General features: G+C 53.1%; 1 protein-coding gene across 1 annotated transcript; it reads left to right on the top strand.

The window, feature by feature from the left end:
- Positions 1–1,974: 1,974 nt before the first annotated feature.
- Positions 1,975–11,077, top strand: LOC142473009 (amine oxidase [copper-containing] 3-like). Its single transcript, XM_075580158.1, has 4 exons — positions 1,975–3,902; positions 7,250–7,535; positions 9,397–9,526; positions 10,323–11,077. The coding sequence occupies exons 1-4, from the start codon at positions 2,297–2,299 to the stop codon at positions 10,605–10,607; spliced, it is 2,307 nt and encodes a 768-aa protein (XP_075436273.1). The 5' UTR covers positions 1,975–2,296; the 3' UTR covers positions 10,608–11,077.
- Positions 11,078–25,206: the final 14,129 nt, after the last annotated feature.

Below are 25,206 nucleotides of genomic sequence, written 5' to 3'. Positions count from 1 at the left end.
CGGACTGCCTGGTGGCCTTTATCGGGATGTATGGGAAACCATCGGAGGTCACACGGAAACCCACCAAAGACAGGAGACTGAAATACGTAAAAAATAAAAAAACCATACAGGATTTATTGTTACGGTAATGGAAACAAAAACTGGGGAAACAAAATGGAGTCTGCAAAGGGTGCAGAGCTACATGCAAAAGGCGGTGGTAGCTAAGGGAACAAACAAGGACAGGGGGGCAAATAGTACTAAGGGAAATAGTCAACAAACAAGAAGGTACCTGTAGATCTGCAGAATAAGATGCCTGGTGAAGAGAAACAGGGAAAGGTGCAGTGCCGGGGAACAAAGGATAACCTGACTCATGTAAACAGAAAGTTGCCCAGCAAAAAACGAACAGACTGAGTGAGGTTATATACCCAAACTAAGATGGCAGCTGGCCTCATGGGCTGTCCCAGTTCTGGGCCTGAACCTGACACCTCTGCCCGCCCCCTACAGGTCTACGAGGAGTACTGCGGAAGGAAATCTTGACGTATAATTTAGCTTTGACCTTGGCAGCATGGAGGTCATTAGTTATTTTGGTGAGGGCCGTTTGCCATGACAGACTTACACCTTTCTTTTCCACCCCCCATCCTCCCTTTTGTATCTGTATATGATGGGAGTAAGTTGCCGTCAATGAATAGTTAATTAATACAAGGTATTTTACAATTACTAAGAGAGCTATGTAATTGGTTTCCCCCTTTATTGTTGTACATTAACAGAGAACAGTGTTTCCCTTTGGGGTGTGCCAACCTTTTTATTATAATTGTACTACATGCAAAGTTCATCTATCCTGTCTTGCCTTCAAATACTTTCTGGGCAAGCTACCCGCCTAGCTCCTCGCCCCTACCACACGCAGCGCTTATCATCTGGGATCTGACTCCAAGGGACTGTTCGTGGTCCCAAGGCTCAACAAAGTATCCGGCCGCTCCCCCTTCTCTTACCGTGCACCCCAAAACTGGAACAGTCTGCCGGAGACTCTCACAGCCGCCACCAGGCTAAGTTCTTTCATAACTAAAGCTGTCTCACATTTTAACCTGGTCTGTAACTGTTACATACGCCTATAATATATATTATCTGTAACTGTTACATACGCCTATAATATATATTATCTGTAACTGTTACATACGCCTATAATATATATTATCTGTAACTGTTACATACGCCTATAACATATATTATCTGTAACTGTTACATACGCCTATAACATATATTATCTGTAACTGTTACATACGCCTATAATATATATTATCTCTAACTGTTACATACGCCTATAATATATATTATCTCTAACTGTGCATGCTATGTCTTGTATATAATGTATAACCCGGTTCACTTAATGTAACCGTGTATTTGTCATCATAACTCTGTGCCCAGGACATACGTGAAAACGAGAGGTAACTCTCACTGTATTGCTTCCTGGTAACACATTTTATCAATCACTAATAAATATATCAAATAAATAAACATGCACCTTATTTATCGCTCTGACACTTTATCCATCCATATTAATATCACTACAAATCATTGTTGATAAGGAGGGACTCCTACAGATTCATATATTATCATGATACAGCTCCGGTGATTTTATTATGTGATTTTGTCAACTTTGTGATATAGATATTTTTTTTCTCCCCGATAAATTGTTGTGTATAATAATTAAATTGCCCAATCAAGAGTGCACTGTGGGAGGGGGTTTATTATTCTGTTTTGTTTTGTAATAACCAAGGACAAGTTGAACCCCCCCCCCCCCCAAAAAAAATACATTTCAAAAGGAGGTCACACAAGTCTCATTTTTGGCACTCGTCTGAAGAAATCTGCAGGGACCTCTTGTTGATGCAAAACACAGCCGGGACGCCAGCAACGTGTCTCATTTTTAAAACGTACTCTGCCAACAGAGCGTCGGAGTCTTATGAAAACTTGTGTCTGGCATGGAACACCCTTCATTCTCCTATTCATGTGTGCGAAAGTTCTCTCTCCTATTCCGTGCACTCGTTTAACCTCCTTCGAACAGATCCTTGGCAAATTGAACGTCTGTTTCTAATTAGAAACTAGCTCTCTTATAAGTCATCTGCTTCCTCTCCCGGCTCGCTGGGAAAAAATATATTCCTCTCCAATTAAGTTCACAGCAAGAACGGTCTTTTGGGGTTTTGCAATATTCCCCTCCCTCATTCCTACAGATTACACGCGATGACTGTCCTTCCAAAAACGATGCTGTTAGTTTGGGACAGTTTTCTCTTGATACCTCTTCGCTCATTCTGTTGAAGCCATAATGAACCTTAAGGCAGTCCTCATACTCTTGGCTCTGGCACTAGCCACTATCTTGGCTTTGGTGTGTGTTCTTCTGTCCGGGTCAGCCAAGTCTGACCAGGACTGTGGTTCTCAACCACAACGTGGGCATCTCAGGAAGCAGGCTGGGCAGCAGCAGCAGCAGAAGTCAAGCGACCATAGCTTGGTGTTTGCTGATCTGGACCCAAAAGAGTTCTCCGCCGTTGTTGAGTATCTGCAGAAGAACCTTGGCGTGGAGCTGGTCAACGCAGCTGAAGCAAACCCATCGGAAAACTGCATCTACTACATTGATGTCAAGTATCCTTCAAAACGAGAGGTACTGGATTATTTAGATAAAGGTGCCTCCAAGCCTACCCGAGAGGCGTTGGCCGTGATTTTCTTTGGAAACCAAAGAGATCCCAACATTACAGAATTGGTGGTGGGTCCTCTCCCCAGCCCATCCTACCACAAAGACATCACGTTGGAGAAGTACAAAGACAAGCTGCCCTATTACCGAAGACCTGTGATTGGGAAGGAGTACGTGGAGGCTTACAACTTGGTCTATCATAAGGAGTTTGCAACGGCACCACATTTTTTAAGGGATGTTTTTGGCTACGACGGGACCAACTTTGCAGCCCTTACGACAGTCCCCAGGGGCTTCAAGTCGGGGGATAGGAGCACTTGGTTTGTACTGTTCCATAATGTGAGTGGCAGCTGTTTTGCTCTACATCCAGTGGGACTGGAGATACTTATTGACCACAAAAGTCTGGACGTCACCAAGTGGAAAGTTTCCAAAGTGTTCTACATCGGCGTCTACTACTCTAACATGGCAGATCTAGAGGAACAGTATAACGCGGGGAAGGTTAAAGTGGTCAAAATGAACAAGGTCTTACCAGAAGATGACATTGGCTCCATGAATCCAAAAGTCCCTCCAATACATGGAGCACCCATCCAGTATGAACCCAGCGGCGCCCGTTACAGTGTCAACAGAAACCAGGTCAACTTCCTGTCCTGGAGCTTCACCTTCGGGATAAATGTGAACGCGGGCCTGCGTCTCTTTGATATCCGGTTTAATGATGAACGCATCGTCTATGAACTGAGCTCTCAAGAGGCCATCGCCATCTATGGCTCCAACACTCCCGGTGGGATGATCACTAGATACATGGATGGAAGCTTTGGAATCGGGAGGTTCTCACATGAGCTGGTCAGGGGAGTCGATTGTCCTTATTTAGCCACGTATGTGGATACTCACTACCTAATGGAATCTCAAACCCCAGAGACGACCAAGAACGCCATATGCATTTTTGAACACAACTCTGGGGTGCCTCTTCGGCGTCACTATTCCAACATGCACTCCCTGTATTACGGGGGGCTGGCCAGCACTGTCCTGGTGGTCAGAGCCGTGTCCACTCTTATTAATTATGACTATGTTTGGGATTTTATCTTCTACCAAAATGGGGCCATCGAAGCCAAGATGCACGCCACAGGCTATATCAGCTCCTCGTTCTACTTTGCCGATGGTCTGGACTACGGCTCGAGAGTTGGGGAGCACACGCTGGGGACCCTTCACACCCACTTTATCAACTACAAGGTGGATATGGATGTTGGCGGTAAGGAAGCAAAGGGTCAGCCACCCAGGGCCCCAGACAGATTTCCCGGGGCCCAGGATTAGTTATGTCTGGGGCCTCCCCTCCGTGTCACGTGTCCCCCCCCCCCTTGTCGATGTTCTTGTGAGCTGCCCCCCCACCCCCCATTTCACACCTCACGAGCCCCCTCTATTTCCCCCCCTCTTCCCATGTATTTCTATTCCCTCCATCTCACTCCCTCTTCCTCAATCACCCCCCCTCACTCTCCCCTTCATCAATTACCCCACTCTCACTCACTCTCCCCCCCCCCCACGCCTCGCATGTATTTATCTCCCCTGAGTCTCACTCTTACTCCCTCTTTTCCTTACTCCCTCCCTCACCCCTCTCACTCACCCACACCTTTCGTCAATTACCCCACTCAATCCCCACCCCAATCCCCCCCACAAAATACATACCAAAAACCCCACCCCCCTAAATTCATACAAACCCGCCCACACACCAAATACATACCAAAAAAAAACAAAAAACCCAAATAAACCCACCCCTCCACAATACATATAAAAATACACACCTCCCCTCGCAATACATGAGAGCCCTCTACCCAAAAATGAATGATATGTTTGTAACACACTTCCTCCCCCCCCACCCCCATGGGAGATGTTGTGGTTATGGTGTGATTGGTGCCTTACCTGTGGTTCACAGAAGGCCCTCCGCCGCTGGGAGCCTGGGGTATACCTGATTCGTTAGGATGAGGGAATGTGTGGGAGCGACGTGGAGAAGAGAGGCTGTAACCGCAGGACCTGGGAGATCACTGGGGAGGCTTCATCCAGCAGTGGGGAGACGCGGGCTGGAGAGGATGGGATGAGGGAATGTGTGGGAGCGACGTGGAGAAGAGAGGCTGTAACCGCAGGACCTGGGGGATCACTGGGGAGGCTTCATCCAGCAGTGGGGAGACACGGGCTGGAGAGGATGGGATGAGGGAATGTGTGGGAGCGACGTGGAGAAGAGAGGCTGTAACCTCAGGACCTGGGAGATCACTGGGGAGGCTTCATCCAGCAGTGGGGAGACACGGGCTGGGGAGGATGGGATGAGGGAATGTGTGGGAGCGACGTGGAGAAGAGAGGCTGTAACCGCAGGACCTGGGAGATCACTGGGGAGGCTTCATCCAGCAGTGGGGAGACACGGGCTGGAGAGGATGGGATGAGGGAATGTGTGGGAGCGACGTGGAGAAGAGAGGCTGTAACCGCAGGACCTGGGAGATCACTGGGGAGACTTCATCCAGCAGTGGGGAGACACAGGCTGGGGAGGATGGGATGAGGGAATGTGTGGGAGCGACGTGGAGAAGAGAGGCTGTAACCGCAGGACCTGGGAGATCACTGGGGAGGCTTCATCCAGCAGTGGGGAGACACGGGCTGGAGAGGATGGGGTGAGGGAATGTGTGGGAGCGACGTGGAGAAGAGAGGCTGTAACCGCAGGACCTGGGAGATCACTGGGGAGACTTCATCCAGCAGTGGGGAGACACGGGCTGGGGAGGATGGGATGAGGGAGTGTGTGGGAGCGACGTGGAGAAGAGAGGCTGTAACTGCAGGACCTGGGAGATCACTGGGGAGGCTTCATCCAGCAGTGGGGAGACACGGGCTGGAGAGGATGGGATGAGGGAATGTGTGGGAGCGACGTGGAGAAGAGAGGCTGTAACCGCAGGACCTGGGGGATCACTGGGGAGGCTTCATCCAGCAGTGGGGAGACACGGGCTGGAGAGGATGGGATGAGGGAGTGTGTGGGAGCGACGTGGAGAAGAGAGGCTGTAACCGCAGGACCTGGGGGATCACTGGGGAGGCTTCCTCCAGCAGTGGGGAGAAACGGGCTGGAGAGGATGGGATGAGGGAATGTGTGGGAGCGACGTGGAGAAGAGAGGCTGTAACCGCAGGACCTGGGAGATCACTGGGGAGACTTCATCCAGCAGTGGGGAGACACGGGCTGGAGAGGATGGGACGAGGAAATGTGTGGGAGCGACGTTTAGAAGAGAGGCTATAACGGCAGGACCTGGTAGATCACTGGGGTGGCTTCATCCAGCAGTGGGGAGACACAGGCTGGAGAGGATGGGATGAGGGAATGTGTGGGAGCGACGTGGAGAAGAGAGGCTGTAACGGCAGGACCTGGGAGATCACTGGGGGGCTTCATCCAGCAGATGGGAGACACGGGCTGGAGAGGATGGGATGAGGGAATGTGTGGGAGCGACGTGGAGAAGAGAGGCTGTAACTGCAGGACATGGGAGATCACTGGGGAGGCTTCATCCAGCAGTGGGGAGACACGGGCTGGAGAGGATGGGATGAGTGAGTGTGTGGGAGCGTCGTGGAGAAGAGAGGCTGTAACCGCAGGACCTGGGGGATCACTGGGGAGGCTTCATCCAGCAGTGGGGAGACACGGGCTGGAGAGGATGGGATGAGGGAGTGTGTGGGAGCGACGTGGAGAAGAGAGGCTGTAACCGCAGGACCTGGTGGATCACTGGGGAGGCTTCCTCCAGCAGTGGGGAGAAACGGGCTGGAGAGGATGGGATGAGGGAATGTGTGGGAGCGACGTGGAGAAGAGAGGCTGTAACCGCAGGACCTGGGAGATCACTGGGGAGACTTCATCCAGCAGTGGGGAGACACGGGCTGGAGAGGATGGGATGAGGAAATGTGTGGGAGCGACGTTTAGAAGAGAGGCTATAACGGCAGGACCTGGGAGATCACTGGGGTGGCTTCATCCAGCAGTGGGGAGACACAGGCTGGAGAGGATGGGATGAGGGAATGTGTGGGAGCGACGTGGAGAAGAGAGGCTGTAACGGCAGGACCTGGGAGATCACTGGGGAGACTTCATCCAGCAGTGGGGAGACACGGGCTGGAGAGGATGGGATGAGGGAATGTGTGGGAGCGACGTGGAGAAGAGAGGCTGTAACCGCAGGACCTGAGGGACCACTGGGGAGGCTTCATCCAGCAGTGGGGAGACATGGGCTGGAGAGGATGGGATGAGGGAATGTGTGGGAGCGACGTGGAGAAGAGAGGCTGTAACCGCAGGACCTGGGAGATCACTGGGGAGGTTTCATCCAGCAGTGGGGAGACACGGGCTGGGGAGGATGGGATGAGGGAATGTGTGGGAGCGACGTGGAGAAGAGAGGCTGTAACCGCAGGACCTGGGAGATCACTGGGGAGGCTTCGTCCAGCAGTGGGGAGACACGGGCTGGAGAGGACGGGATGAGGGAATGTGTGGGAGCGACATGCAGAAGAGAGGCTGTAACCGCAGGACCTGGGGGATCACTGGGGAGGTGATATACATATAGATATACATATATGTACATGAAGCTAATTTACCGTATTCCCTGTCGTTTGCAGGTACCGCAAATTCCATCCTGACCCAAGACATGCAGTTTAACCCATTAAACGTCCCCTGGCAGCCGGACACCAAGATACAAAGGCCTAAGGTGGTCCGTCAGGTGCTGGAGACGGAGAACCAGGCGGCGTTTCCCCTGGACGGAAAGACCCCCCGCTACGTCCACTTCACCAGCAACCGCACCAACAAGTGGGGCCACCCGCGCTCCTACAGGATCCAGATCGTCAGCTTCGCGGGCGAGTTTTTGCCGGAGGAAAGTCCCATCGAAGAAGCAATGGGGTGGGCCAGGTGAGGAACGCACGCGCGCACGCACGCGCGGGCTCATATTCACTAAAGAGCGCTACCAGTGGCGGATATCAAAAAAACAAAACAAAAATGGCACCCTTGGGCACTTAAGCTGGTGTCGCCCTCCTCTTCCAGCGCCGTGACGTCCCGTTGCCATGGCAACGTGATGCCGTGTGATGTCACATTGAATTGCAGGCCCCCAAAATGTTACTGCCATAGGCCCGGGGCCTCATGGGAAATTCGCCACTGGCTGCTATGCTTTAGCCTGTCTTAACTCTTATCAGTGAATCTGGAATGTGTGTATGTATGTATGTATGTATATGTATGTATGTATGTATGTATGTATGTATATGTATGTATGTAAGTATATGTATGTATGTATATGTATGTATGTATGTATGTATGTATGTATGTGTATGTATGTATGTATGTATGTATATGTATGTATGTAAGTATATGTATGTATGTATATGTATGTATGTATGTATGTATGTATGTATGTGTATGTATGTATGTATGTATGTATGTCTTTATTTATATAGCGCCATTAATTTACATAGCGCGTCACAGCCGTAATACACGGGACAAGCTTATAAATAACAGAGCATGGGAATAAGGTCTTCAGACATAAAAGTAACATTTCGGAAGATGAGTCCCTGCTCCGAAGAGCTTACAATCTAATTGGTAGGTAGGAAGGTCGTACAGAGACAGTAGGAGGGCGTTTTGGTAAGTGTGTCTGCAGGGGGGCAAGGTTTATGTATGAGGTGTATAGTATCAGCCACGGAGCTATTCATATACTTTGTTAAGCAGGTGTGTTTTGAGTTGGGTCTTAAAGGTGGATAGAGAGGGTGCTAGTCGGGTATTGAGGGGAAGGGCGTTCCAGAGGTGTGGGGCAGTCAATGAGAAATGTTTAAGGCGGGAGAGGGCTTTAGATACAAAGGGGGGAGAGAGAAGACATCCTTGAGCAGAACGCACGAGTCGGGATGGTGCATAACGAGAAATTAGGGCTGAGGTGTAAGGAGAGGCAGAAGAGTGTAAAGCTTTAAAAGTGAGGAGAAGAATGGAGTGTGAGATGCGGGATTTGATGGGAAGCCAGGAGAGGGATTTCAGCAGGGGAGACGCGGAGACAGATCTAGGAAAGAGTAGAGTGATTCTGGGAGCAGAATCCCTTAAGCTCTCTGTTTAACCTATACGCGTAGGTTCAATGAAAGGCAACAGCGCTTAGTAGAATTGATACTTAAGGACAGATCCACTAAGCCCCTTTAAATCCGGGCGTCATAACGTGAGTTTACCTCACACAGGAGCGGGCGCGATGTTCCCTGAGGGTAACGCGCATCCTCACAGCTCATTATATGCGCGCACAGCGCCCCGTCCTACATCTCATCAGCAGAGCGTTACCGTCACGTTATTGTAGCACAATGTTGTGTTTTCTCCCGGTAACGGGAGGGTAAGTGTGTCTTAGTGTTACTCCCGCCCAGCCCCCCCGGGAAATAGGGGTTCTACTCCCGCTGGGGAAGAGAGGAGAGGGGGAGATAACGCTACGTTAGTTATATCACCTCGCTGCGGGGTTACACCCACACCCTGTAACAGCGCTATATCAGGGTCTGGGTGTGAGTAATGCCACGGTTAGGTCTGACCTAACTAACGTAGTGTTAAGTGGATAGGTGATGATAACCCCTAAGTTGAATATCATTTGCATGTCATCATCACTAAGGGCCGTGCTTTGAAGCGAAATAATGGTAAATTACGGGGAAATCTGAGTAGTAGATACATTGGACGGCCTCCCAGCGGAAACGGAGTGACCAAATAAGAGGTCCATCCAAGATATCAACTGCCAATGTATATGGTTGGTTTTCACCTTAAGGTACAAGCTGGCAGTGACCAAGCGCAAAGACGGCGAACAGGAGAGCAGCTCCATCTACAATCAGAACGACCCGTGGAGCCCAAGCGTGAAGTTCTCCGACTTCATCAATGACGAGAACATCAAAGAAGAGGTGAGAACAACACCCCGTCTAGAACTTAGAACAGGCCCCCTGTTCCATATGCAGAGACGTTGCTGGGGGAGGAGACCAGGTCTGTGGAACTAAGTAGGGCTAACATCTTCTCCAGCGCTGGGAAGATGGCTTTCCAGCATATTTACCATAGAGAGGCCTTATACCTGTTATATAGACTCATATACTCAGGGGCGCTGACAGGGGGGTCAGCCAGGACAAATGTTTATGGCCCACCTCTCCGCTGGTTGCCGCCTCTTGAGGCCCAGACCCCCTATCTGTGGGCCATCCACAAGCCTGTAGGGCCTCTCGATTGTCTGCTGTCGACCACCTGGCCTGAGCCTTCCTTTGATGGTCCTGTAGGGCCCTCCCACCATACCCATTACTTCCCTATCCGCCACCCCATGCCCCATTACTTTCTTATACCTCCACTTGCCCATGAACTCCTTATACCACCACCTGCCTTCCACCCATGTCCATACCTCCTTTTCCCCCACCCTCCAACCCGTGCCCATACCGCCCACCTCATGCCCATACTGTACCTCCCCCAGTTTGCCCAGAGGGGTTGGGGGGGGGGGCTGCTTCTTCTATTTCCCCTGGGTCCAACAATCTCTCTTGGCGCCCCTGCTTATACTCATAATAAGAGACTTACACTCATTATTTAACTCAATATGCTGTGAATCCGCTTCTCTGGACTGGAGAAGAGTGCTCTATCCACACTCATCTCCAGCACAGGGAAGTCTTCTTTGTTCACCATAAATGGTCAGTGTTCCTCAACCTCATCCTCTCTCCCCTTTAGGATCTCGTAGCCTGGATCACAGCTGGTTTCCTGCACATCCCCCACGCCGAAGACCTCCCCAACACGGCCACTCCAGGGAACAGCGTCGGGTTCTTCCTCCGGCCCTACAACTACTTCGACGTCGACCCTTCCATCTTCTCCCCAGACGGGGTGTATTTCCAAAGCGGCCAAGACTACACCACGTGCAAGGTCAACCAACTGGCTTGCTTGTCTACGACGGCCTCCTGCTCACCCAAGATCTCCCCTTTTACCTACGAGGGGTTCCGCAACGTGGTGAACTTATGAGGCGGAAACTAATTCCCGAGAGCTACACAACATCTGGCCTCAGTGGGTCTCAATCATATACAGTCGGTCCCTAATGAATATTAGCATCTCCAAGACCTCAGTGGGTCTCACTGATATAGAGTCGGCCCCAATGAATATTAGCATCTCCAAGACCACAGTGGGTCTCACCGAGAAAACTGTACAGAAACAATATCGTCTATAGATCAGAACGATCAACGTTATTTCCATTCCTCTGAAAATATGGTGTCGAAAAAACTTACAAAAGTTATCCATAAAAAAAAGCTGCTTACTACCTAGAAAATCGCGGAACATTTGCAAATGGTTAGGTTGTCAAAGCTTAACAGAAGTATTATGTCACTTAAGTATGTCACTGAATATAATACTGGGCTGCGATACACACAGTCTATTTCTTATTTTACAATATTATAGTTAAAAATGCAATGACGTACAATAAACAGTCGTTTACAAAATGAGTTTATTAATATCAAAGTGTACTAATGGTAGTGACATGGTTAAGGGGTCAGTCCCTCCTCGGGGCAAAGTGTACTAATGGCAGTGACATGGTTAAGGGGTCAGTCTCTCCTAGGGGCAAAGTGTACTAATGGCAGTGACATGGTTAAGGGTTCAGTCTCTCCTTGGGGCCAAGTGTACTAATGGCAGTGACATGGTTAGGGGTCAGTCTTTCCTAGGGCAAAGTGTACTAATGGCAGTGACATGGTTAAGGGGGTCAGTCTCTCATAGGGGCAAAGTGTACTAATGGCAGTGACATGGTTAAGGGATCAGTCTCTTCATAATTCATATTTTTGTATCAGATGCATTGTAAGGAACCCCAACCCTCTCTAATAGCGCGTCTGAGATCAGATGCAGTGTAAGGAACCCCGACCCTCTCTAATAGCGCGTCTCAGATCAGGTGCATTGTAAGGAACCCCAACCCTCTCTAATAGCGCGTCTGAGATCAGGTGCATTGTAAGGAACCCCGAACCCTCTCTAATAGCGCAGCTGAGATCAGATGCATTGTAAGGAACCCCGACCCTCTCTAATAGCGCGTCTGAGATCAGATGCATTGTAAGGAACCCCGACCCTCTCTAATAGCGCGTCTGAGATCAGATGCATTGTAAGGAACCCCGACCCTCTCTAATAGCGCGTCTGAGATCAGATGCATTGTAAGGAACCCCGACCCTCTCTAATAGCGCGTCTGAGATCAGATGCATTGTAAGGAACCCCGACCCTCTCTAATAGCGCGTCTGAGATCAGATGCATTGTAAGGAACCCCGACCCTCTCTATAGCGCGTCTGAGATGAGATGCATTGCAAGGAGCCCCGACCCTCTCTAATAGCGCGTCTGAGATCAGATGCAGTGTAAGGAACCCGACCCTCTCTAATAGCGCGTCTGAGATCAGATGCAGTGTAAGGAACCCCGACCCTCTCTAATAGCGCGTCTGAGATCAGATGCATTGTAAGGAACCCCGACCCTCTCTAATAGCGCGTCTGAGATCAGATGCATTGTAAGGAACCCCGACCCTCTCTAATAGCGCGTCTGAGATCAGATGCATTGTAAGGAACCCGACGCTCTCTAATAGCGCGTCTGAGATCAGATGCATTGTAAGGAACCCCGACCCTCTTAATAGCGCGTCTGAGATCAGATGCATTGTAAGGAACCCCGACCCTCTCTAATAGCGCGTCTGAGATCAGATGCAGTGTAAGGAACCCCAACCCTCTCTAATAGCGCGTCTGAGATCAGATGCAGTGTAAGGAACCCCGACCCTCTCTAATAGCGCGTCTGAGATCAGATGCATTGTAAGGAACCCCGACCCTCTCTAATAGCGCGTCTGAGATCAGATACATTGCAAGGTACCCCGACCCTCTCTAATAGCGCGTCTGAGATCAGATGCATTGTAAGGAACCCCAACCCTCTCTAATAGCGCGTCTGAGATCAGATGCATTGTAAGGAAACCCAACCCTCTCTAATAGCGCGTCTGAGATCAGATGGCATTGTAAGGAACCCAACACTCTCTAATAGCGCGTCTGAGATCAGATGCATTGCAAGGAACCCCGACCCTCTCTAATAGCGCGTCTGAGATCAGATGCAGTGTAAGGAACCCCAACCCTCGTCTAATAGCGGCGTCTGAGATCAGATGCATTGTAAGGAGCCCCGACGCGGATGGTAACACATAACCCTTCTATGAATGAACTCTCACACACCCAGACGTTCTGCTCTCCATGAAACCGAACAACAAGCACCAGCGTCCCCTGTCAATGTGTAACCGGGACAGTGCTGAGCGCGCGGGTTAATCCCAAATGGCCTTGGGTTCAGCAGGGAAAACACAATCAGGGACAGGACTTGGCTTCTCGCCCTCCTGTTAGTTTTATTATCAGCTGTACAAAAGGTTCTCGTTATCGCTGTTATAAAGCGCGGCTCCGCAAAACCGATATACTCACACGGAGACATCCTATGTGTGGGCAGATGAGAATTAAAATATTAACCCTTTATATATGTGACAGTGTCGCTCATATCCCCCTCTCCCTTCTCCCTCTAAGCTGCACATATTAACCCTTTATATATGTGACAGTGTCTCTCATATCCCCCTCTCCCATTCTCTCCTCTAAGCTGCGCATATTAACCCTTTATATATGTGACAGTGTCCTCATATCCCCTCTCCCTTCTAAGCTGCGCATATTAACCCTTTATATATGTGACAGTGTCTCCCATATCCCCCTCTCCCTTTTCCCCTCTAAGCTGCGCATATTAACCCTTTATATATGTGACAGTGTCGCTCATATCCCCCTCTCCCTTCTCCCTCTAAGCTGCGCATATTAACCCTTTATATATGTGACAGTGTCTCTCATATCCCCCTCTCCCTTCTCTCTCTAAGCTGCGCATATTAACCCTTTATATATGTGACCAGTGTCTCTCATATCCCCCTCTCCCTTCTAAGCTGCGCATATTAACCCTTTATATATGTGACAGTGTCCTCTCATATCCCCTCTCTCCCTTCTCCCCTCTAAGCTGCACATATTAACCCTTTATATATGTGACAGTGTCTCTCATATCCCCCTCTCCTTCTCCCTCTAAGCTGCACATATTAACCCTTTATATATGTGACAGTGTCTCTCATACCCCCTCTCTCTCTCCCTCTAAGCTGCACATATTAACCCTTTATATATGTGACAGTGTCTCTCATACCCCCCTCTCCCTTCTCCCCTCCAAGCTGCACATATTAACCCTTTATATATGTGACAGTGTCTCTCATATCCCTCTCTCCCTTCTCCCCTCTAAGCTGCACATATTAACCCTTTATATATGTGACAGTGTCTCTCATACCCCCCTCTCCCTTCTCCCCTCCAAGCTGCGCATATTAATCCTTTATATATGTGACTGTGTCTCTCATACCCCCCTCTCCCTTCTCCCCTCCAAGCTGCACGTATCAGTAAATGACCCTTATTGCTTATCCGACACCGTGTCTCCCAGTCCATACACACGTTGCTCCCCCTGCCACCATCTGCCTAATTACACGTCCCGAGGAACGTGATCACGTGCGCTGCAGCCGCGCCGTCCACGCTGTCAGCGGGAACACGCCTGCTGCACGAGCCTGTCACTGCGCTGTCCTGTGATAACAACAAGGGGCAGGTGGCCACGGAGATTCACCTACAGATGGGACCTGTCTATATATATATATATATATATATATATATATATATATATATATATATATATATATATATATATATATATATATAGATATATATATATAATATATAGATAGATATATGTCAGGGTGTTTGTCTGTGCGTGTGTCTCATTACCCAAACTATAAGCCCTAGAACTTGTCTTCATGTCTCTACAATTAGAGTGTAAGCTCTTCGGGGCAGGGACTCCTCTTCCTAAATGTCACTTTTATGTCTGGAAGCGCTTCTCCTCTGTATGTGTTATTTGTATTATTTGTTATTTATATGATTGTCACGTGTATTACTGCTGTGACGCGCTATGTACATTAATGGCGCTATATAAAGACATACATACATACATACATACATACATACTTACATACATGTCTCAAAATAGGGGGGAGGAAGGGGGGAGAGGGAGGGAAGGGGGAGAGGAGGGGGAGAGGAGGGGGAGAGGAGGGGGGAAGGAGGGGGGAAGGAGGTGGGAAGGAGGGAGAGGAGAGGGGAAGGAGGGGAGGGGGGAGAGAGAAGGAGGGGAGGGGGGACAGAGAAGAGGGGAGGGGGGATAGGAGGGCAGAGGAAGGAGAGGAGGGGAGGAGGAGGGGGAGGAGGAGGGGGAGGAGGGGAGGAGGAGGGGGAGGTGGAGGGGAGGAGGAGGGGGAGGAGGGGAGGAGGAGGGGGGGGAGGAGGGGGAGGAGGAGGGGGAGGAGGGGAGGAGGAGGGGGAGGAGGGGAGGAGGGGAGGAGGAGGGGGAGGAGGGGAGGAGGAGGGGGAGGAGGGAGGAGGAGGGGGAGGAGGGGAGGAGGAGGGGGAGGAGGGGAGGAGGAGGTGGAGGAGGGAGGAGGGGGAGGAGGGGGAGGAGGGGAGGAGGGGAGGAGGGGGAGGAGGGGAGGAGGGGGAGGAGGGGGAGGAGGGGAGGAGGGGGGAGGAGGGGAGGAAGGGGGGACGGATGAGCTTGGTTTGGTAGAATTCACGCACATCGCCGGGACTTTCAGCCGGTTATCAATATTATAAATTGTTTGCAATCTGATACCTTTAAAGCGCTCTATGACTGGGGAGGCACACACACGTTACTTCCTCCTATAACACTGTCCCCCCATCCCCCCAGCATTTCCAATTCCCGTACTATATTAGCCCCTAACCACCTCTGCTGGGAGGCAACTCCCCGAATCCACCCCCCTTTCAGTGAAGAAGTCTTTCCTCACATCTCCCCTGAGCCTTCCGCCCTCCAGCGCCACAGAACTGCCTCTTGTTCCAGCTCCCCTCTCGCTCTCTGACATAGGATATATATATATACACACACTGTATATTTATATATACAGTGTTCGACAAATCTATACATTTGCTCGCCCCGGGCGAGTGGATTTAACCCCCGGGCGAGTAAATATTGGCCCAAGCAGCACACGTTTGGTACTAGGTGGCGAGTAGATTTTTTTTGTGTGGCGAGTAGATTTTTTGGTGATTTGTCAACCACTGTGTATATATATATATATATATATATATATATATATATATATACTGTATATATAGATAACTGCACTTTTTAGCACACACATATATAGAGCGCCCTCCTACTGTCTCCGAAAATTCTCCCTACTCACCACTTAGAGTGTGAGCTCTTGGGGGCAGGGGCTCCTTTTCATAATGTTTACTTTTACGTCCCATTCTGTGCTCTATTATTATAGCACGTGGTATTATATCACTGCTGTGAAACGCTATGTACCTGGCTCGCGCTATATCCACAAAGATATACACGCACACACGTACATATCTGAAGGGTGAGCGTTATGCTAGACAGCTGGAAGTGCTACCCAGTCCTGCTGTATATCGCCGCATGTTGAAGACCCAGTCACACACTGTGGGATACACATCGTGTCAGAGTCTGCTGTGAAGCTCGTTATTTCCGTTCCAACATTTATCCCCATGTCGGCCGATCGGCCAAGATAAAGCTCGGGACAGGCGCCGGCTGAATTCCTCTCCCAGCTTATTATCATATTTCCCCGTGAGGGTGCCGGAACGTTTCCCTGAAGTGCCGTCCAACAAAATCAAATGTGTTTAGATCCCATTCTAATTATTTTGTCTTGGTTCACCATTATCCCCCCAGCATACAGCGCTCCCACTGCAGCAAGGATTCTGGGAAATGACATGCAGCCCCGCCTTTCACCGTTATCACCTAGCATACAGCGCTCCCACTGCAGCAAGGGATTCTGGGAAATGACATGCAGCCCTGCCTTTCACCATTATCACCCAGCATACAGCGCTCCCACTGCAGCAAGGGATTCTGGGAAATGACATGCATCCCTGCCTTTCACCATTATCGCCCCGCATACAGCGCTCCACTGCAGCAAGGGATTCTGGGAAATGACATGCAGCCCCGCCTTTCACCATTATCACCCCGCATACAGCGCTCCCACTGCAGCAAGGGATTCTGGGAAATGACATGCATCCCTGCCTTTCACCATTATCGCCCCGCATACAGCGCTCCCACTGCAGCAAGGGATTCTGGGAAATGACATGCAGCCCTGCCTTTCACCATTATCACCCCGCACACAGCGCTCCCACTGCAGCAAGGGATTCTGGGAAATGACATGCAGCCCCTGCCTTTCACCATTATCACCCAGCATACAGCGCTCCCACTGCAGCAAGGATTCTGGGAAAATGACATGCAAATGTCTATTTGCATAGTGCTGTCTCCTTGTACATAGCGCTTCCAGCAGTAACACACACACACACACACATACACACACACACACACACACACACACACACACACACACACACACACACACACACACACACCTCTCTCTGCTCTAAGGTCTAATAGGATTAAATGGTGTTATAGGCTATAACCGCAGGATGTCCGCTGGGCAGTGACACTGGTCTGGGTAAAGATGACCTTCTGGACCTTGCCCCCCTCCCTCCCTCCCCCCCCCCCCCCCCCCCCGTGACGTAGGTACAGTATTACCGACGCTTTCCAGCGCAGTGAAGCAAACTAACGGACAGAGGGTAAAGGGACTCGCTCCTGTCCCACTGATTGAGCCACCTGTGCTGAAGCAGGGACTGATTGAGCCACCTGTGCTGAAGCAGGGACTGATTGAGCCACCTGTGCTGAAGCAGGGACTGCTTGAGCCACCTGTGCTGAAGCAGGGACTGCTTGAGCCACCTGTGCTGAGGCAGGGACTGATTGAGCCACCTGTGCTGAAGCAGGGACTGCTTGAGCCACCTGTGCTGAAGCAGGGACTGCTTGAGCCACCTGTGCTGAAGCAGGGGACTGATTGAGCCACCTGTGCTGAAGCAGCGACTCATTGAGCAAGCTGTGCTGAAGCTGGGGACTGATCGCGCCACCTGTGCTGAAGCAGGGATATCCTGATAACCTTACCCGGGTGGGGGAGGGGAGGGCGGTGTGAGTTGAGACCCCCCCCCCCCCGAGTTTGGGGTCTGTGAACAGGGTCAGACGAGTTAAATGAGAGCTCGCATTAAAAATAATAATATTTAATACGTCTACATACGGGAACGCCATATGCTCGGTATTTAACGCTGTGAACGCGGGCGGGCGGGCGGGGGGGGGGGGGGAGAGAGGGTCTTTCGCACGCTAGAGAACGGTTCTCCGGCTCGGCGAATAAAAAAGCAGCGTCACCATGGGGGACACGTCAGTGGGACAGCAGTGGTACCACGGGGGTTTCTGTAAATAGAAACGTGGCAGTGCCGTGGGTCGGCACAGTGGAGGGTCACGTCACACAGCAGCGGACGGTCAAATTATAAAGCAGCGATCCTGTGGGTCGGTCAACAGAGAACTGATCGTCTCCCGACGATTGTCCTTCGACGGCAATAAGCCGAGCCTGAGCCGGTTGCCTTCGCTCCTTACCCAGAAGGCTGTGCGCCGGGGAGATAACTTATCTCCGGCTCTGCAGTTTATTCCAGTTCAGATCCAGGGGAAAGGTTTAGTTCTCACACTCCGGGAGCGAGGGGTCCCGGCTTACTCTGCGCCTCTTCGCCGAGGGGGGGGTTACAGCCACGCATCGGCTGGCCAAAGAGACGCCATGTCTGCCTTTGTTTACATCGCGCCGTCCTTGCGCGATGACACACGGGGGGGGGGGGGGGCATAACCGCATGGATGGGAATAGACATTAGGTAAGCGGTCGAACACGGTCCGCCCTCAAATATAGACAAGCCGCCCGCTCGGGCCTGGCGGGAAGGCGCTTCCGCGTGGCGGGCCGCCCGCTTGATGCCGTCCCCCACACCTTCCGAATCGCGGCGTCAACTGACGTCAACAACATCAAGCGGCGTCCTGACGTCACGTTGCCGTGGCACGTGGCCGGGGGGCGGCAGGTCTTGATACCCGCCGCCGGGCGTGGCGGGCGTATACGAACGCTTGGGAGGGTGTGGTTGGTTGTTGCTCAGCAGCTTCATGGTTGGACCAGCGCTGGTGCACGTCAAGGGTACCACAAAGGAATTTGGGATAAGACAGGAATGGAGTAAATGGGACTGGCTATTCCTGAACGTTGGTCTACAGGAGGGGATCGAGATGGGCGTTGTTCCTTGGTGGGCGGTGGAGCCCGTTTCGGCTTTCCGGTGGTCTCGCGTTGTGGCGGGACGTTGCTAGCCAGTGGAAGTTCTTGGAAATTACTTGACCGGCTTTGGGGAAGGGAATTTCCCAGAGCCGGGAGAGAGAGGGGGGGGGGGGGCTGCGCAGCTTCCTGCGCCCAGATTGGGCTGCATTACCCAGCAGCAGCCAATCAGGAGGAGGTGTCAGGAGCCTGGGGGTAGGGGAGCCAAGGAGAGGAGGAAACAGCACGGAGCGTAGAGAGAGGTGTTTGTGTGTGTGTCCCGAGCGAGTCGCACCTTTCACCATTGTGTCCAGCATTTTTGGAGAACCCTAGTCTCTATGCCCAATTGTTTGTATCAATATTATAATCGAGAGGGCTTGTAAGTGTTGAGTGCCGTATATTTAATTAAAATAAAAATAGCCAATCTGTTCTTTTGTACAACAAGGGGGGGAAAAAAAACAAAATACCATACAAGGAAAAAATGTGAATTCCTGGAGAGGGGGGGAGGGAAGCGGAGATATTTGCAAGAATAACAAGAGGAGGGGGAAAGAACAGCAGAGAAGGACTTCTCTTACGGCCAACGGGCTCCGTGGCGTGAGCCAATGGTTCCAGCCAGTTGGCCGCGGAATGTTTGGCGAGGAGGTCTTCTTGTGTAAGCAGGACCTCCGCCCCCTCTCCCGGGTTCCAAGGAAGGGACGTTCCTTAATCGTTCGACCTTCTGGCTCGGACGCAGCTGGAGTTTATATAAACCGTTGGCTAACGAGCGCACTTATGTCTCCCATCGGTGGCGGGGTCCCCCTCCCCCCCCTTGTTCGAGGCACGGAGGAATTAGGGGGTGGGGGGGGGCGGCGGCGTACTGTCTCCGTCGTGGTTTAGGTTGGCGGGTTAACACTTTCAGTGCCACTAAGCGGCTTGGGGGGGGGGGTGAGGGGGTAATGCATTGGCCGCAAGACCGGTTTCGTATGTTTTTCAAGCTTATATGGTCCACACGCCGGCTTTTTTTTTTTTAGGTTTTATTTAGGGTCAACCTATTGCACGTAATTGATGCCCTAAACTTTAATAGGATCACCCTCTTACACATATCAGTTACCCCATACACTTTAATAGGATCCCCCTCTTACACACATCAGTTACCCCCATACACATTAATAGGGTCCCCCTCTTACACATATCAGTTACCCCATACACATTAATAGGATCTCCCTCTTACACACATCAGTTACCCCCATACACATTAATAGGATCCCCCTCTTACACACATCAGTTATCCTCATACACTGTAATAGGATCCCCCTCTTACACACATCAGTTACCCCCATACACATTAATAGGATCCCCCTCTTACACACATCAGTTACCCCCATACACATTAATAGGATCCCCCTCTTACACACATCAGTTACCCCCATACACTTTAATAGCATCACCCTCTTACACACATCAGTTACCCCCATACACATTAATAGGATCACCCTCTTACACACATCAGTTACCCCCATACACATTAATAGGATCACCCTCTTACACACATCAGTTACCCCCATACACATTAATAGGATCACCCTCTTACACACATCAGTTATCCCCATACACATTAATAGGATCACCCTCTTACACACATCAGTTACCACCATACACATTAATATGATCACCCTCTTACACACATCAGTTACCCCCATACACTTTAATAGGATCACCCTCTTACACACATCAGTTACCCCCATACACATTAATAGGATCACCCTCTTACACACATCAGTTACCCCCATACACTTTAATAGGATCCCCCTCTTACACACATCAGTTACCCCCATAGACATCGACAGCATCACCCTCTTCCAAAACAGCCCATTGCGAAGCATCAAAGTGCTCTGTATAATCACATTCTCTGGTGCCAGCTAAGGGGCCTTGCCCAGGGAGCTAACACTCTGCCCCACGTTGAACACAGGCCCAGCTACCCCCAGCCCACGTACGTCACAGCCCTGCCGAGGGTTATCTGTGTGTTTGTCTGAATTCCTGCGCAGAAGTAACAGACGTGCTGTTCTCACTTCTACCTGGAAGCTGTATACACCAAGGTCGCCAACGTTAGGTGAATAACACATTCTATGGAACCGCTGACACAGAGAGCAGCGACTCTGCAGCCCGGGGGCCTTGTCTCTCCGATTACTGGCCACTGATAACCACCATGCCGAGCGATGAGACACGAGGGGAGACGTGCAGGTAGTCCTCGCTACCCGACGTTTCACTTTACAACCAAGGGCATAGCCAACGCCACCCTACGGGACGTTTTTCGACGCCGGAACGCGTTATCAGACGCCGGAATGCGTCATCCGACGCCGGAATTCGTTATCCGACGCCGGAATGCGTTATCCGACGCCGGAACGCGTTATCCGACGCCGGAATGCGTTATCCGACGCCGGAATGCGTTATCTGACACGGAATACGTTATCCGACGCCTGAATGCGTTATCCGACACGGAATGCGTTATCTGATGCCGGAATGCGTTTTCCGACCCCTGAAAGCGGTATCCGATGCCTGAAGGCGTTATCTGACGCTGGAATGCGTTATCCGACGCCTTAACGCGTTATCCGACGCCTGAATGCGTTACCCGACGCCTGAATGCGTTATCCGACGCCGGAATGCGTTATCCAACACGGAATGCGTTATCCGACGCCTGAATGCGTTATCCGACGCCTGAATGCTTTATCCGACGCCTGAAAGCGTTATCCGACGCCGGAGAGCGTTATCCGACGCCGGAATGCGTTATCCGACGCCGGAATGCGTTATCCGACTCCGGAATGCGTTATCCGACTCCGGAATGCGTTATCCGACGCCGGAATGCGTTATCCGACGCCGGAATGCGTTATCCGACACCGGAAGACGTTATCCGACGCCGGAGTGCGTTATCCGACGCCGGAGTGCGTTATCCGACGCCGGATTGCGTTATCCGACGCCAGAATGCGTTATCCGACGCCGGAATGCGTTATCCGACGCTGGAATACGTTATCCGACGCCGGAGTGCGTTATCCGACGCCGGAATACGTTATCCGACGCCGGAGTGCGTTATCCGACGCCGGAGTGCGTTATCCAACGCCGGATTGCGTTATCCGACGCCAGAATGCGTTATCCGACGCCGGATTGCGTTATCCGACGCCAGAATGCGTTATCCGACGCCGGAGTGCGTTATCCGACACCGGAATGCGTTATCCGACGCCAGAATGCGTTATCCGACGCCGGAGTGCGTTATCCGACGTCAGAATGCGTTATCCGACGCCGGAGTGCGTTATCCGACGCCGGAGTGCGTTATCCGACGCCGGAATATGTTATCCGACGCCGGAATGCGTTATCCGACACCGGAATGCGTTATCCGACGCCAGAATGCGTTATCCGACGCCTGAATGCTTTACCCGACGCCGGAATGCGTTATCCGACGCCGGAATGCGTTATCCGACGCCGGAATGCGTCATCCGACGCCGGAATGCGTTATCCGACGCCGGAATGCGTTATCCGACGCCGGAATGCGTTATCCGACGCCGGAATGCGTCATCCGACGCCGGAATGCGTTATCCGACGCCGGAATGCGTTATCCGACGCTCCCCGCCACTGATTAACACGGGACTCGCTTTACAGCGGTTTCACTATCCAACGCGACTTCCAGAACGGGTTCCGGTGGATAACCGAGGACGGCCTGTACGCAGGAGGACGGCCTGTACGCAGGAGGACGGTCTGTACGCAGGAGGACGGTCTGTACGCAGGAGGAGGCCTGTACGCAGGAGGACGGTCTGTACGCAGGAGGAGGCCTGTACGCAGGAGGAGGCCTGTACGCAGGAGGACGGCCTGTACGCAGGAGGACGGCCTGTACGCAGGAGGACGGCCTGTACGCAGGAGGACGGCCTGTACGTAGGAGGACGGCCTGTACGCAGGAGGACGGTCTGTACGCAGGAGGAGGCCTGTACGCAGGAGGACGGTCTGTACGCAGGAGGAGGCCTGTACGCAGGAGGAGGCCTGTACGCAGGAGGACGGCCTGTACGCAGGAGGAGGCCTGTATGCAGGAGGAGGCCTGTGCGCAGGAGGACGGCCTGTACGCAGGAGGACGGCCTGTGCGCAGGAGGAGGCCTGTAGGAGGACGGCCTGTACGCAGGAGGACGGTCTGTACGCAGGAGGAGGCCTGTACGCAGGAGGACGGCCTGTACGCAGGAGGACGGCCTGTACGCAGGAGGACGGCCTGTACGCAGGAGGACGGTCTGTACGCAGGAGGAGGCCTGTACGCAGGAGGACGGCCTGTACGCAGGAGGACGGCCTGTACGCAGGAGGACGGCCTGTACGCAGGAGGAGGCCTGTGCGCAGGAGGACGGCCTGTACGCAGGAGGACGGCCTGTACGCAGGAGGACGGCCTGTGCGCAGGAGGAGGCCTGTACGCAGGAGGACGGTCTGTACGCAGGAGGAGGCCTGTACGCAGGAGGACGGCCTGTACGCAGGAGGACGGCCTGTACGCAGGAGGACGGCCTGTACGCAGGAGGAGGCCTGTGCGCAGGAGGACGGCCTGTACGCAGGAGGACGGCCTGTACGCAGGAGGACGGCCTGTACGCAGGAGGCCGGTCTGTACGCAGGAGGACGGCCTGTACGCAGGAGGACGGCCTGTACGCAGGAGGACGGCCTGTACGCTGGAGGACGGCCTGTACGCAGGAGGACGGCCTGTACGCAGGAGGACGGTCTGTACGCAGGAGGACGGCCTGTACGCAGGAGGACGGCCTGTACGCAGGAGGACGGCCTGTACGCAGGAGGAGGCCTGTACGCAGGAGGACGGCCTGTACGCAGGAGGAAGGCCTGTACGCAGGAGGACGTCCTGTACGCAGGAGGACGGCCTGTGCGCAGGAGGACGGTCTGTACGCAGGAGGACGGCCTGTGCGCAGGAGGACGGTCTGTACGCAGGAGGACGGCCTGTACGCAGGAGGACGGTCTGTACGCAGGAGGACGGCCTGTACGCAGGAGGACGGCCTGTACGCAGGAGGACGGCCTGTGCGCAGGAGGACGGCCTGTACGCAGGAGGACGGCCTGTACGCAGGAGGACGGCCTGTACGCAGGAGGAGGCCTGTGCGCAGGAGGACGGCCTGTACGCAGGAGGACGGCCTGTGCGCAGGAGGACGGCCTGTACGCAGGAGGACGGCCTGTACGCAGGAGGAGGCCTGTGCGCAGGAGGACGGCCTGTACGCAGGAGGACGGCCTGTACGCAGGAGGACGGCCTGTACGCAGGAGGACGGCCTGTGCGCAGGAGGACGGCCTGTACGCAGGAGGACGGCCTGTGCGCAGGAGGACGGCCTGTGCGCAGGAGGACGGCCTGTACGCAGGAGGACGGCCTGTGCGCAGGAGGACGGCCTGTGCGCAGGAGGACGGCCTGTACGCAGGAGGACGGCCTGTACGCAGGAGGACGGCCTGTGCGCAGGAGGACGGCCTGTACGCAGGAGGACGGCCTGTGCGCAGGAGGACGGCCTGTACGCAGGAGGAGGCCTGTACGCAGGAGGAGGCCTGTACGCAGGAGGACGGCCTGTGCGCAGGAGGACGGCCTGTACGCAGGAGGAGGCCTGTGCGCAGGAGGACGACCTGTACGCAGGAGGACGGCAGGAGGACGGCCTGTACGCAGGAGGACGGTCTGTGCGCAGGAGGAGGCCTGTACGCAGGAGGACGGCCTGTACGCAGGAGGACGGTCTGTGCGCAGGAGGAGGCCTGTACGCAGGAGGACGGCCTGTACGCAGGAGGACGTCCTGTACGCAGGAGGACGGCCTGTACGCAGGAGGAGGCCTGTACGCAGGAGGACGGCCTGTACGCAGGAGGACGGCCTGTACGCAGGAGGACGGACAGTGCGCAGGAGGACGGACAGTGCGCAGGAGGACGGCCTGTACGCAGGAGGACGGCCTGTACGCAGGAGGACGGCCTGTACGCAGGAGGACGGCCTGTGCGCAGGAGGACGGCCTGTACGCAGGAGGACGGCCTGTGCGCAGGAGGACGGTCTGTACGCAGGAGGACGGTCTGTACGCAGGAGGACGGCCTGTACGCAGGAGGACGGTCTGTACGCAGGAGGACGGCCTGTACGCAGGAGGAGGCCTGTACGCAGGAGGACGGCCTGTGCGCAGGAGGACGGCCTGTACGCAGGAGGACGGCCTGTGCGCAGGAGGAGGCCTGTACGCAGGAGGACGGCCTGTACGCAGGAGGACGGCCTGTGCGCAGGAGGACGGCCTGTACGCAGGAGGACGGCCTGTACGCAGGAGGACGGCCTGTACGCAGGAGGAGGCCTGTGCGCAGGAGGACGGCCTGTACGCAGGAGGTCGGCCTGTACGCAGGAGGACGGCCTGTACGCAGGAGGACGGCCTGTGCGCAGGAGGACGGTCT

Source organism: Ascaphus truei, chromosome 23 (genome assembly GCF_040206685.1).
Source record: "Ascaphus truei isolate aAscTru1 chromosome 23, aAscTru1.hap1, whole genome shotgun sequence".
Lineage (NCBI taxonomy): Eukaryota > Metazoa > Chordata > Amphibia > Anura > Ascaphidae > Ascaphus > Ascaphus truei.
This window is presented reverse-complemented; position numbering and strand designations above follow the sequence as displayed.

Coding starts and splice junctions, on each gene's coding strand:
- LOC142473009 (XM_075580158.1), top strand. CDS start 2,297: ATGAACCTTAAGGCAGTCCTCATACTCTTGGCTCTGGCACTAGCCACT. Junction 3,903..7,249: donor GGTGGATATGGATGTTGGCG/GTAAGGAAGCAA, acceptor TGTCGTTTGCAG/GTACCGCAAATTCCATCCTG. Junction 9,527..10,322: donor ACGAGAACATCAAAGAAGAG/GTGAGAACAACA, acceptor TCTCCCCTTTAG/GATCTCGTAGCCTGGATCAC.